This window comes from Hippopotamus amphibius, chromosome 1 (genome assembly GCF_030028045.1).
Source record: "Hippopotamus amphibius kiboko isolate mHipAmp2 chromosome 1, mHipAmp2.hap2, whole genome shotgun sequence".
Taxonomy (NCBI): domain Eukaryota; kingdom Metazoa; phylum Chordata; class Mammalia; order Artiodactyla; family Hippopotamidae; genus Hippopotamus; species Hippopotamus amphibius.
The window spans coordinates 114239362-114253532 of NC_080186.1; the positions used below are offsets into that span (position 1 = coordinate 114239362).

Below are 14171 nucleotides of genomic sequence, written 5' to 3' on the forward strand. Positions count from 1 at the left end.
GAGCGGCAGTGTGGCAGGCAGGCAGGCGTGGGCACCCTGTTGGAGGAGTGCAGACTTCTCGAGTACTCCAGGAAGCACAGGAGCATGCAAATTATATGTAAATGAGCCCGTTCGAGTCAGCAACCAGGTTACCGTAATTGCAGTCCGTGGCTTTCACCCTCCCTTACTCCACAAGACTCCCTTAGTAAAGCAGGTCGGGGGATGGACGCTGGGGATCCGGCTGGACAGCAGAAAGACAAAGGGCAGGCGGGGAAGACAGTCACCTTCACTGTCCTTTTCCTACTCATCTTTAAGGACAAGTGCCAAGATTACGCCCCTTATCGCTTGGGGGAATGGCGCGGTCCAACCGTGTCAGTCTTTCACCGTTAGCGGCGCGACTCGAGGCCGCGGTTCTGCCTCCGAGGTCACCACCTGCTTGGGCAGCCTTTGGCCTCCAGCGTCCGGACCTCGATCCAGCCAGCGAGGGGCTGGACAGGGCCAGGTTGGGAGAGGTGAGTGAAATGACAAAAGCTTGGAGGGTATAATCACTCCTTCCAAACAAAGCCAAACAGTATAAAACTAAATAAACAGAAAATACGCCCCGCAAATGGACTTCTGGGGTTGGTTTTGTGTATTTGTCAGTTTATTGGCTAGGAACCTTTTCCGTCAGAACCTCTGTCCCAATCCTCAAAGGGCCTTACTTAATATTCTACACTGGGGCTAGTTATTTGAGCCCAGATCGTGGACGCCACCTTCCCTGCCACTTAAAGGCTGTTTGATTTGGAATGACTGATTTAACCTCTGTGAACCTCCGTTTCTATGTCTGCAAAGTGGATCCAAGAATATTAACACTTTACAGGGTTTTGTGAGGATTAAAAGAGAGTACAGATTACTACTATACACAGTACTATATTACTATTATTGGGACAATAATATAGGATATATGACGAAAGGAAAGAGGGTCACTGCTTCAGTGTTTGGGAGGCAGAATAAAGACTAATAGCTTGGGGACTTCCTAGGTAGCACATTGGTTGCGAATCCGCCTGCCAATATAGGGGACACCCGTTCGATCCCTGGGCCGGGTAGATCCCATGTGCCTTGGAGCTACTAAGCCCATGCGCCACAACTATTGAACCTGCACTCTAGAGCCTGTGACCCACAACTACTGAGCCCATGTGCCACAACTACTGCAGCCCACACGCCTAGAGCCCGTGCTCCTCAACAAGAGATGTCCCAGCGATGAGAAGCCCACGCACTGCAATGAAGAGTAGCCCGCTCGCGGCAACTAGAGAAAGCCTGTGTGCAGCAACGAAGACTCAATGCAACCAATAAATAAAATTTATTAAAAAAAAAGATTAATAGCTTGAAAATACCTATGTATAACGTGCAGTATGTACAAAAGTAGAACAAATGGGGTACCCGATTGCTGAAGGAACGTATTGTTAATTAATACAGAAGGCCAACTCTGTATATGATGAATGAATGAATGAATGAATGAAATTTTCTCAAAAATATTGTGAGCCAGGTCATAGAAGAGATATTGGAAATGATCCAGCCAAACAAAAAAGAGGAGAGAGCATTCTGAAGGGAATTTGCTCATATCATGGGAGGGCAAGTTGATAAGCTAGGTTAAAGCAGGAATACAGTAATGAAAGATGAGCAAAGAGGCCAAGAGTGCCAAAGATAGTTTGAATTTGTCACCACTGCTCTGGAGTGGGGAATCACCAGTCCACCTGTCAGGCCTAGCAGCTCTTGGCCAGATCCCAGTCAGCTGTCTGGCAAGTATGGAGAGGGGATGACCCTGCTTTACCCTAGAGTTTAAAATGTCACACATCCATCCCCCCAAGGGCTGTAAGACCAGCTTTTTGAAACGGTAAAAAGAGAAGTGACAACCTTATTTTTTATAAGAGGAAGTTTTTTTTTTTTCCAGTAACATCTCTGTTCAAACTTTAAGCAGGAACTTTTTGTAGCTACAGCAGTTATAAGTCCTTTATAAACTGAGAACCCACCCCCCCCACCCCCCACCCCCCCTCCGCCACAGTATTATTAGGTAGAAGACTTTGTTTCAAGTTTTCTGGTTTATAGCTCTAAGGGCTCTTTTATTTTCTTTCAAATGTTCTTTTTTTTTTAAGAAATAAATTTATTGACCGTGTAGGGTCTTCATTGCTGCACATGGGCTTTCTCTAGTTGCGGAGACCGAAGGCTACTTTTCATTGCCGTGCATGGGCTTCTCAGTGCGGTGGCTTCTTTTGTCGCGGAGCACAGGCTCTAGGTGCGTGGGCTTCAGTAGTTGTGGCTCATTGGCTCTAGAGCACAGGCTCAGTAGTTGTGGTGAATGGGCTTAGTTGCTCCGCGGCATGTGGGATCTTCCTGGCCCAGGGCTCAAACCCATGTCCCCTGCATTGGCAGGCGGATTCTTAACCACTGCGCGACCAGGGAAGCCCCTCTAAGGGCTCTTATGTGTAAATTTCTTTGCCTCTCTTTATGACTTTGTCTTTCTGCCTTCTTTTGGAGGTTGCTTTGTTTCCCTCTGTTTCTGGGTCTCCAACCCCCTGTAGTCTGAGCTCCTCAAGGCAGAAAAGGATTTATCTTTGTATCCTAGCTGTATCCTTAGTTTCTACCACAGGTAGGAAAAAATGTTTATATTTGTTGACACAGTAACAGATTGAATGCAGAAGCAGATATAAGAATCCAGTCAAGCAACAGAGAGATTTCCAAAAATGCAGAACAGTGCCAATTGTCTGATTTTTTTTTTTTGTCGTTGTTTTGGGAAAATAGTTCTCTTTCATAAATGAATTAATGAAATAGAAATATTTACTAACATCACACTGAAATTACTTTTTAGATTCTCTTTTGATAGAAAAAAACAACAACCCACCACTTACCTCTATCTTAGGTCCCAGGGAGCTGCTACAGGTATAGATGGTTGTACATGCATGACCCATGTACATGGTGACCCTATAGGAACTCATACTGTCCTGAAGCCTCTTACTTTGGTGGGAAAGCATGTGTGCATGTGGCTTCTTGGGGTGTGAGGGCAGGAAAGGACCAATAGGGTCAAGTAATGTCATTTATTTATTTAAATGTCATCAAATTGGGGAACAAAATTGGCTTCTTCATCAAAAGTTGGTAAAACTAGGGGACCCAGGTTATACTACAGCTCCGGTTATATTTTAAACACCCCTATGGTTAAAGAACTTATAAAGAGTTCTGAACCATAGATATTATGAGCTTTTTTTCAGAGAAAAGAAAAAGAAGCTGCTACAGTTATTGCTTGTGGGCTCCTACTGTGTATGAATACAAACATTACCTCATTTATTCTTCACGACAACCCTGTGAAAGAGATTTTATTTAATGGAAACTGAGCTTCAGAATGGTTAAGTCATTGTTTTTTGAAACTGTTTTACTTCAACCCACAATGAGAAATAGATTTTATAATCACGACCACTGAGGAGCTTACAGACATGTCTTCACTGAAATAAAAGTTTCATGAGGCAATGCTTACCCTTACTATATGCAATGCATGCTATTTTCTGTTTTATTTCCCTTTTTAAAAACACTGTTTTGCATCCTGATAAATCAGTTTCACAACCCACTAATGAGTTGCAATCTATTTTTGATTCCAGTTTGAAAAAACTGGACTAAATAAGTGTTCAAAATCATATGGAAAGTGGTAAAGCTAAGATTTGAACTGAATTCATGCTCTTTCCTCTAAGCAAATGCCTCTTCATGAACATTTCTTAAGAAATATTGCATTATATATATATATATATATATGTTATGATTAGCTTTACCTCATAGGATGAAGGCAGCAGGACGATCCTAGACAAAGGAGTAGGCCCTACTTATGAACCAAAACACTAGACAAAACACTTAGACAACTATATAATGACATTAATTCCCCCATTTACAATGTGGTATTTGATTTTTTTTTAAGAAAATTGATTTTTGTCCACAAAAATAAACAATAAATTCATTTATTTGAGGCCATAAACTAGACATATTATCTTGACTTAATAGCAAAAGATTATTTCAAATTTTAGTAAATTATAAATTACCTCTAACTTAATTTATGATAGGGCTAAAATGAAAAAAGACAAAAATGGGAACAGGGAACAGGGTATAGGGCAGAGAATAGGGAATGGTAGAGAGGAAGCAGTAGGCAGTCCCCAAAACCTTAGTTTAGCCCTTCATCTAATAAACTGAAGATTGCCTGAACTACAGAAGAATAACTTTTTGTTTCATGTTAGATTTGTAAAATAGGGTAAAAATTTAAAATAGGCTACTTAAAAACCCTGTAATATTCATATAAATCTCAAAGTCATCCTGTGGTCTGGACTCCCAAAGTGAATGGATACATCCCCAAACCCAATCATGGTGAGGCCAGTATTCCCTCGGTTGCTTCTATCTGTTTTATCACCAGTGGTTTATTTTTCCCAATGCCTATCATCTCTAATGTGTCAGCAGCCTGGTCTAGTCCCTCATCTCCTCCCACATGGATAATGGCAACAGCTGCCTGGCTCTTTCTATTTGACTTCAGTTCCTCCATCCTCTAATGCAAACTTCATACCTTTCATTCATTCATTCAATCAACGGAAAACTTTCAACCATTCATTCAGTGGTTGTGTGTTCATCTTCCAGTTTCTTACTCTTGTTCATATACATCCCTTCTGCCTGACAGGTCTCTTTACTGGGCTGTACTGCCATGTCTTTACTCACATCCCATATCCCCAGACCCCTGCTTTTCCTGGAATGCCCTCCTCTTTTTTCCCTATTTAAGCTCTACTTACCTTAAAGGCTTAACTCAAGCCTACCTTTTCCATTAAGCCTTCCCAAATGATTCAATCTCTTTGAATACACAGCTCTTATGCAGCAGAATGAGTATCATGATTTAGCTCTTTTTACCACATGGCTTCTGTTGTTCTGTCCTTGCTTTATGAGTTAGACTTGTCCTACCCACCTCTACTAGGAAGTCATTTCTGATCCCTGTCTGACATATATGCTATTCCTCTGGGCTCCCACAGCTCTCTGTGCTTACTGCTAACATAATAACTCACACTGTGCTGTGATCATTATTGACTTGAAGACAGTGCCTAAGTCAACTAGCTTCCAACAAGTGCCTAAGTCTTAAAAAAACAAGAAGGGAAATGTCAAAACCACAGTAATGGACTCCTATTTCTGGCATCACGGAGAAGAAGAAGGGCTCTCTTACCAGAATACACCTGGATCCTGGATAAATTATAGCAAACATAATGTTTACCACTTTGCTGGGCTCATCAGAAAGTAGAATAGATCACTAAAGAAAGGAAAAATAACATTGAGCTGAAAACCGGATGAAGGATGAGCAACACGCAGTAGAAGCAGCCTTGCCCTGGGGGCAAATGCCAGTATCATTACTGGGAACAGAGGCTCAGGCCTGGGCCTGGCCAAAGCAGGGGAGAAAACCTGGGGCTCCTGAATTAAATTGGGACTCTTGAAGGAGCTAACACAGTCCCAGAGAAGGAGCACCCTTTGTCTCCTGGCAGAAACAAATGCAAATCCTCTCTGGAGGAAAGTATCCCCAATTTAGGCCCACTGGATTCCCTTAGATTAAGTTTAACAAAATAGGAGCTCAAAATCCAAAAATACAAAATATACAAGGAAACAAGCTGTCATGGGCAGGAGTCAGCAGAAAACAATAAAACAGATTTAGACATCCAAGATACGTTACAGAACATAAAATAACACACAACAAATTTCAAAGAATTGGTATCATAGAGGCCACATTTTCTGAGCACAAATGATTAAACAGAAAATCAATATCAAAAAGATAAATTTTTAAATATCCAGATTTTGGAAACTTATAAAACTTTTCTAAATCATGAATCAAAAAAAGTCATAAAAGTAATTTAAATATTCTTAGAACTAAGTAATAATTTAAATACTTTAAACAGAAAAATTTGGAGACTATAGGGAAGTGAATCCTTAAAAACTTATAATAGAAAAAAGAGAGCTTGAAAATTAATTAGGTAAAAATTAAGATTAAAATTAAGATGTTGCAGAAGAACCTAAAATTAAATCTAAAGAAAGCAGAAAGAAATATTATAGATAAGATTCATAATTAATGAAGTGGAAAACAAATATATTATGCTTAGGATCAACAAAGCCCAAAGCCACAGCTAAAATCAGACAAGTAAAATAAATTTCTGGTGTAGTTGGTCAAAGGGGAAAAAACGAAGGCACAAGTAAACAGTAGAAATGAAAAGGAGGGCACGACTACCCAGGGAGCAGAGGCAAAAAAGAACATGGAAGAAATTTCATTTCAAAAAAATGACATAAAATGCACAAAATTCTAGGAAAACATTTTACCTAAATTGACTCAAGGAGAAATAGAAAGCCCAAATAGCCTACAATTATTAAAGGAATTGAATCAATAGTTAAAATGTTTCCCACAAAGAAATGCCAGGCTCAGATGTCTTAGTATGTTTTATCAAATTTTCAAGGGATGGTCCATTTCAATCTGATGTAAACTCTTTTAGAGAATGAGACAAGAGGGAACAGTCTCCAAATCAGAGGGTGTACAGACCAAAGGAACCATCTTAGAAACCTTCTTAGAAATCTTACTAAAAACAAAGGCACTAACCTGTACAAGAATGTTAGTAGCAGCATTATGTGCAACAGCAAAAAACTGGGAACAACCCAAATGTCCATTGATAGGTGGATGCGCAAATTGTGGTTTATGCACTTGAAATGTTATGTGGATAAAAATGAATATCAGCCATAAAAAGGAATGAAATCGAGTTATTTGTAGTCAGGTGGATGGACCTAAGTATGTCATACAGAGCCAAGTAAGCCAGAAAGAGAAAAACAAATACCGTATGCTAACGCATATATATGGAATCTAAAAAAATGGTACTGATGAACCCAGTGGCAGGGCAGGAATAAAGATGCAGATGTAGAGAACGGACTTGAGGACACAGCCGGGCGGGGCGGGGGGGCGGCGGGGGAGGGGACCTGGGATGAAGTGACAGAGTAGCACTGACATATATACACTACCGAATATAAAATAGCTAGTGGGAAGCTGCTGCATAACACAGGGAGATCAACTCGATGGATGATGACCTAGAGGGGTGGGAATAGAAAGGATGGGAGGGAAGCTCAAGAAAAAGGGGATATTGGGATATATGTATAAATATTGCTGATTTACTTTGTTGTACAGCAGAAACTGGCACAACAGTGTAAAGCAATTATACTCCAATAAAGAGCTGGAAAAACAACAACAACGAATAATGGATATCTACAACATGGATGAATCTTAGAAATAATGTTAAGTGAAAAAAAAAAGCAAACCACAGGGGAGTATTCGAGAATTAAATTTTGTGAAGTTAAAAAGCAAAATTGAATAATACTTTTTTAAAGAATATATACACATATGGAGGGGATATATATCCCATATATATATATGGCAGGTAATTAATAAACACAAAATTAAGGATAGTGGTTACCTCTCCGGAGAGGCAGGATAGGACAGGGGAAGAACACAAGAAATTCAATAGTATTTCTAATGTTTTAATGTACAAATTGGGTGATGGGTCATTTAATTAATATGCTTCATAATTTATTCATGTTAAATATATTCCTTATAGATATCAAACATTACATATTATAATTTTTAAAAATTTGCAGTGGTGTAAATAAATGAACAAATGAAGGCTCCCTGAAAGAAAACTGAGAATCCCTGACAGAAGCTACTCTGTGCAGAAGACAAAGTAGGTCCTCAATATCAGCTGCTTTACTGCTTTTCCCAAATATATACCTGGATTCCCTTCCCACTGGTGCTCCCTGATATGCACAGCTAACCCCTTCCATACACACAGCCTAAGCCCCACAATCCTGGCTAAGTCCTGACACATACATGACAGAAGACTGACACCTGGTGGATACAGAATGAATTTAATAAAATGACTAGGGAGTAAATCTTTCACTCTATTTGGTGAAAGAGGCAGTTAGGGTGGAGGATAGGGAATGAGGAGAAAACTAAAATTCGGAAACAGGAAAAGGAAGGATATCCATCTCTGAGATGTAGGTGGGAAAAAAAAGGGCATTGTCATCTAAATGAGACTAAAGAGATAGTCCCTAAAGGAGAATGACCTCCTTCTCATTCTTTCTGAGGCTAGAACAAGAGGAAAGAGATTATAGCTGCAGCAAGGAAAATCCAAGACTATTTGGAAAAAAGGAAGCAGGTACAGCTGATCTCAGACTAGCAAGCTAAAACCACGGGTGGTACTTCAGAGCAGTGGCCAGGTGTCAGCTCTCCCCTCCCAGTTTCCATTGAGGGAACTATGTGATTCTAAGGAGGCTGCTCCTGCCCTTTTTTTCAAAAGGTGAAGTCCATGATGTAGAATAAATAAGCAAATGAGCATGTACCACTCTCCTGGCCAAGGTGACTGGTTAGGGCTGGGCATGTGACCCAGGCTGGCCTAACTAGAGTGAAACTTAGGGCTTTTGCTAGGATTCCTGGCGTAAAATGCTCCGAGGACTGCTCTCAGCCATGAGGTGGACCACACTTAAGATGACCCTACAGAAGGTGGAGCAGTGGGGGAAGAAAATCAATCAGATATTTAAAGACACACTGAGCCATTGGATCAGTTTTACCTGGAGCCAGCACTACCTCTGGACTTTACAGTCATGTGAGCCAATAAATCTTTTATTTTTAAGCCAATTTGAGTTAGGTTTTCTATGATTTAAAACTGAAAGATTCCTAACCTACACATTCACCATACTCCATCCCTGTAGTTCCACAGGATAGTGCAGGAATCCAGGAAAGAGGGTCACTAGAGATTTATTAGTGACTCTAAAGCCGAGGGTGTTGAGCTGGAAAGGTGAGAGGCGAGAACTAGGCACTGTGTAAGACAGGGTGCCTCGGCTGTCCACACAGAAGAGAACGAAGAGCCGCGTGAGAAGCAAGTGCTAGGAAGGGCCTCTACTAGGCAGGCAGGTGGAGTTCACACTGGGCTATAAACACTCTTCCCCACATACCTGTCATGGGGGTGTTGCTTTGGGGTCTTTCCGCTCATGGGGTAAGGAACTTTGAAGCACGTGCCCCTTTAAGTCTTTATTACCCTGTGCTGCAGTGTCCACCTCTCCCGTGACCAAGTGAAGAGCCTCCTTTTGGATTCTACTGCCCTTGATGACACTCACTTTTGGGGTGACAGGAGGAATTTTATCTTCTGCTTCTTTGGCATGGCGGGAACTGGGGCCCCTTCCTCCTCTGGAAGCAGCCCCATCCTCCTGACCTTGGGCAAGCATCTCCTTCTCAGCCTCTCCCATTGGCCCTGGCCTCTCTGACCCTCCAGCTGAGTTGCTTTCCCCTCCAGAGGCCCACGTCTCCAGTGGGAACCTCGGGGACGGGGCAGAGTCCACGGCAGCTGCTGACTTGTCAGGGGTAGAATTCCTTTCCCTACTTCCACCTGATTTTTTTCGAGGGCGCCCCCGTTTTCTTCTGGCATCACTTCCTGTATCCTCTATATCCTGCTTTGTTGCTTTAGCTGGTGGGTCCTGCCCACTGGCCTCACTCACAGGTACTTCAGCTGTCCTCTTGACACCCCTGTCGTGGGGCCCCGGGTCACCACCTATGCCCACTTCCCTGTTCTCCGTGCCCCGCGGCTGAGTGAGCCCCCCAGGTGGAGCCTGCCCGGGCCCAGGTCCAGGCAGAGCAGGAACAGTTGGTAAGAGCATGTTAATGATGGGGACAGCTGCTTGGGGCCCCCCAGCCCTAGCGGGCAGAGGCAGGGTAGCCATTTTCAGAGTGCCTGCAGAAAGCCTGGGGGCCAGCACGGGTGGAGAGACTCGGAGGGGCGGAATAAGCGAGCGAGGGGCCCGAGGGAGGAGCAGAGGCAGCCGGGCCACGAGGGCATTGACCTGTGGGTTACTGGCTGCTGGCGCCGGGCTCTCCACTACACTCTTCTTTCGCTCTCCACGTGCTGGGGTGCCAGCCCCAGCCCGGGGGTCCAGCTCCTTAGGAGGCTAAAAAGTAAAGAGAAGAACACAATAAGTAGGAACACTGGACAATGGAGGAAATACAGACACAGGAGGTGAAAAAGTACTGGACCCTCTGGGGGAAGGATATACTAAACCCCCAACCAACCCAGGGGAGCAAGGTCAAATGCATCAGCTTCCTTACCTGGGCCTGTCTCTCTGGTCTCTTATGGGCTCCACCCTCCAGGTTCTCTACACCATTCTTGGACTTAGATGACCGTTCCCGAGGGGCATGTTCATCCTCTTCTGCAGATGTGCCAGAAAAGGTAACAGGTGAGGAGGAAACAGAATGGAGGAGGGAGGCAATTCTGACTGACTGACTGGTAGAGGCAGGGGAAAGAAGGTGGTCTACGGCATGTCCTAGAATGGTCTCTAGGAATAGAAGGCAAATCCAAGGTGTCTCTATCCTAGGATGTGGGAGGGCCTTTGAGGTTGAACGTGGCTGAGGGTTTCTCAGAACGTAAGAGGGGGTCCACCCACCAGCCAGCCCCATAGCCTTGAGCACATGGGCATGCGCGGATCGGGCAGAGATCAGATGCTGCTGTAGCAGGAAGCGGGCCACCTCGACAATGGAACTGAAGGACCGTTTCAAGATTCGCTCCGCCCAGTCGCAGGTCAGGGCACAGGCTGCTTCCACCAGTTCATCCCGAGGTGCTGGGGCTACTTCCGGGCCCACTTCTGGCTGCGGGGGGAAGGACACGCCCAATCACACTCTGAACAAAGGACCCCCTTCCCCTCTCAGACGCCAGTGTGGCCATAGGATCAGACCAGGGGTGGGAGTAGCCTCCATCATCCCATGCCAGAAGCCCGCAAATTCTCTTCCGCCTCTGCGTCAGCTGTAGGGCAGGCAGAAGGGCATAGCCTGTACACCCAGAAACTGTGTGCAGAATGGCCTCGTCTGTGTTAGGCCTTGAAACATCTCCCCAAGTCCTCTAACGTCTACCTCGGAGAGAAGCGTGCGATCGGAGGGTTTTTTGTTACTTACGCTCTCAGAGCCCTTTAGGTCAAGTCCTGGCAAGGGCGGCATCGATACCAAGGTCTTCCTTCGTATGCCACTGTAGCAATATCTGATGTAAGTTAAGGGGCAACGAACACATGGAGGTCACCAAGCCCCTTAGGAAGGTTGGGTTGTTTCCACTCCTGGCTCTGCACATCCTACGTTTTCCTCCCCAGGTCCTCTAGCCCAACCTCTCCAGTCAAGGATACTTGGACTGGCCCCGGCCTCCAAGCCTTCGGGCCTTGATGTCAGGGAAGATCTCTCTGATGATTTTGCCAAAGTTGGCTGTGCTGAGTGGGCGGCAACAGGCAAGGCTCTCACAGTACTTCCTGAGTGAGTGGGGGACAGAGGGGGATTGTGTGTAGGGGATGGTTCGGAGGGTCCCTAGGGATCAAGGTTGGGAAACCCTTTAAGAAGTCAGGCTCTATCAAGGCAGGGAGCTCTCCAGGGATGAGAGGGTAGTCCTAGGCCCACCATCCCACCCAGACCCCATCCACCCACCGATAGGCATCATAAACACTCTGTTTTGGCAGGCAGGTGTCGGTATGCTCTTCTAGGTGGTTGCGAATCCACCTATATGCATACATGTACTCCTCATTGCTGAGCGTACTTGGCTCTGAGCTGCAAGAGAAATAAAAGAGACAAGTATTACTAACATCTCAACAGCTGCCCGGATTCTGTCCAAATTATCACCTCAGTAGTGCTGGACTGAATCAGTGCTTCCAGAATCCACCTTTCCCTGGTAAACCAAGGCAGGACAGGGACTTTTCTTCCCCACTAAGGATAGCTGTTATGAGGATTCCTATTCACCCCACCCCCTTTTAGGGAGCCTTTCTTTAAGAATCAGAACTTCTGATATCTAAAACGCTAGCACCAAACCTACCTTTTGTCTCCAGTACTGGGCCCTGAGGGGAGCTGAAGGTAGAGATACAACTTGTCGTTGTCTGAGAATTTCTGTACATCTTGCTGAGGTAGGGAGGAACAGAGGCAGGAGAAATAATAAGGCCAAGAAGGACCCAAAATAGGACCCTCTGATCCTTACTAAAAAGTCTAGCTGACATAGTGACTGTCAGGCTGACAAAGGACCTTGGACATGATTTGAGGCTGGGTGCTCACTGTGCCCTGAGAAGCCCTTAGGGGCTACCAAGGTGAGAAAGGGAGTGGAGGGGATCAACTCTGATTTTATTTCTACTGGGCTTCTACACAAGAGGTCACAGAGATGAAGTGAGATGCTCAAGGGGTCAAAGTGATAGCAAGCTGCAAAGCCAATTACCTTCTGACAGGGTAGATTACACTCACTCTCTCACATAAACCTTTCTTACTCATATCCTCACCATCCTCATCTCCCACCAGTTCTCCCCCTCTATTGCCCTCTTCCCCAACATACTCACCAGGATTCCCTCTACTTTGTTCTGCACGGCCTTGCTGTGGAGGAGAGGAGAAAGCTGGAGGTCATACGCAAGATTTTTTCCCATCCCTATGTCTGATTGCCAGGGAGAGGAAGAGGTCTGAAAAGCCTAGCAGGTGCTCAAGGACTGCTACCATGATGAAGAATCTCCCCTGGTCGGATGCACTTGCTCGGGAGGGGCCGGTCATGTACAGAGGAAATGAAGTGCTACAGGGATCTATACCCAGGTCTGGAATGTGGTTTAGAGGTGGTGATGAGTACTTACGAAATGGTACCTCGGAGCCTCTGAAGAAGGGTGGTGGGTTCCCCTGCCTCAGCACTACCTGAGGGGGCCCTTCCCCCAGTCTTTGGGCTCTTAGCAACAGGTTCATCTTCTGCCATCCCTGCATGAGGGCTAGAGTTGGGAGAAGACAGGACAAGAAGATTTAACTTCCCTTCCCTCCTGGAGGCCCCAGGGCGCTCCTCATCTCTCTACCCAGAAAGACAAAAACAAAAAACAAAAAACAAAACACCGGAAAGAAAGCCTCCAAGTTTCCCCAATGGTCTTTCTCTAACACTTGCCTTCTCCAAAAATCAGAAATTATTTCATGACTCCTCCAGGCCCATATATACCCAAAGAGACCTCTGTCATCTCCATTCTATCCGCCCCACCTTTCTGCAGTCTCCTAAATGTGGAAAACTGTAAAGGAAGAGATGGGGGGTTTGGGAATCTACGTTAGATTTTTTCATTTCTGCCTCTGACCCCATACTGCCCGCCTTCCCCTCAAAATCAACAATAACAACCACAAGACAAAGTTGTTTAATTCTCTAATATACTCCTCACCACTGAATCTGCCTGGGAGGTCAGAAAGGATACGAACATTTTCTGCCCTTTCAGGCTTGGAAAAAACTGGGCCCAAGTTCTCATTACTTAATCTCGCCACGGCTTCCCCCGCAGCTCCCCTCCCCACGTCGCCGGCCCCTACGTCATCTCCCTCAACATCCCATCCTGACGCGCGCCCCCACCTCCCTCCCTTCCCCCTCCACTCAATCCCGCGCTGCTGCTAAGTCGGGGGTTCAGGGTAGCGGAACTCCTTGGGCTGGGCGTAGGAAACCCGGTTACGGGAATGGGGTCCCAGATTCGGGGCACGTGCACATGGGTGAAGAAGCAGTTGAAAATACAGCCAAAAATCTTTTTCTGCTCTCGTCCCAACTCATATCGCCCCCTCCCTACCTTTGAACAGTCGCCTTCCAACACAAGCAACAATAAAGGTAAGGGAGAAAGAGAAACTACCTCGTAGCCACCTTCACTCCAGCCCAGCCCCACGGTCCTGGGCCCAGCGGGCTCGCGCGTTGCTTTATTTTCTTTTTTCTGAATGGCTGGAACAGCCCCGATCTGCCTAGATACTCGGACGGCCTGCTCTACCATTGGTCGTCGCTGCCACCCGGAGACAGAAGGCGCAGGGCTCGCACCGGCGGCAGCCAAAGTCTGCCTGGTAACAGAATCTGATTGGTCAACAGGGGAGGGAAAATCCAAAGTTGGTCTTATTTGAGTCAAGAGGGGGAAGTCCGGGTTAGGTTTCGGTTAAAACTGGGGTCGGTTGGGACTGCCAGTCCCAAGATGTTCTTCTCTTAAAGGGACCGCAGGACGAAAGACCGGGAGCTCGCTTCCTTCTGGAGCTTTCTTTGCTTTTGCTTTCTCCTTCCGTGTTTCAGTTTTGCCTTTGGTCGTCAGAGCTACTGGAAGAAAAGATTCCATGGATGATAAAATAACTGGAAAATTATAGGTAG

The 14171-nt window shown here is 45.3% G+C and overlaps 1 protein-coding gene across 2 annotated transcripts; it reads right to left on the reverse strand.

Moving 5' to 3' along the window:
- Positions 1-5926: 5926 nt before the first annotated feature.
- Positions 5927-13817, reverse strand: RFX5 (regulatory factor X5). Of its 2 annotated transcripts, XM_057723141.1 has the most exons (10): positions 13675-13817; positions 12667-12795; positions 12385-12418; positions 11877-11959; positions 11495-11614; positions 11203-11322; positions 10982-11063; positions 10477-10678; positions 10142-10242; positions 5927-9984 (listed from the first exon to the last, which is right to left on the reverse strand). In XM_057723141.1, exons 2-10 carry the CDS (start codon positions 12780-12782, stop codon positions 9001-9003), a joined length of 1842 nt encoding a protein of 613 aa, XP_057579124.1. In that variant the 5' UTR covers positions 12783-12795; positions 13675-13817; the 3' UTR covers positions 5927-9000. The 2 variants fall into 2 exon arrangements, with proteins under 2 accessions (XP_057579124.1, XP_057579133.1); XM_057723150.1 differs by lacking the exon at positions 11203-11322 and having other exon boundaries at positions 10982-11051.
- Between the last annotated feature and the right edge of the window lie 354 nt (positions 13818-14171).

Bases quoted from the DNA above. Each gene is read 5' to 3' on its own strand.
- RFX5 (XM_057723141.1), bottom strand. From the start codon at position 12,782: ATGGCAGAAGATGAACCTGTTGCTAAGAGCCCAAAGACTGGGGGAAGG. The intron at 12,419-12,666 runs GTAAGTACTCAT...TCTCCTCCACAG, and splicing joins AGGCTCCGAGGTACCATTTC to CAAGGCCGTGCAGAACAAAG. The intron at 11,960-12,384 runs GTGAGTATGTTG...TCCCTACCTCAG, and splicing joins ACAAAGTAGAGGGAATCCTG to CAAGATGTACAGAAATTCTC.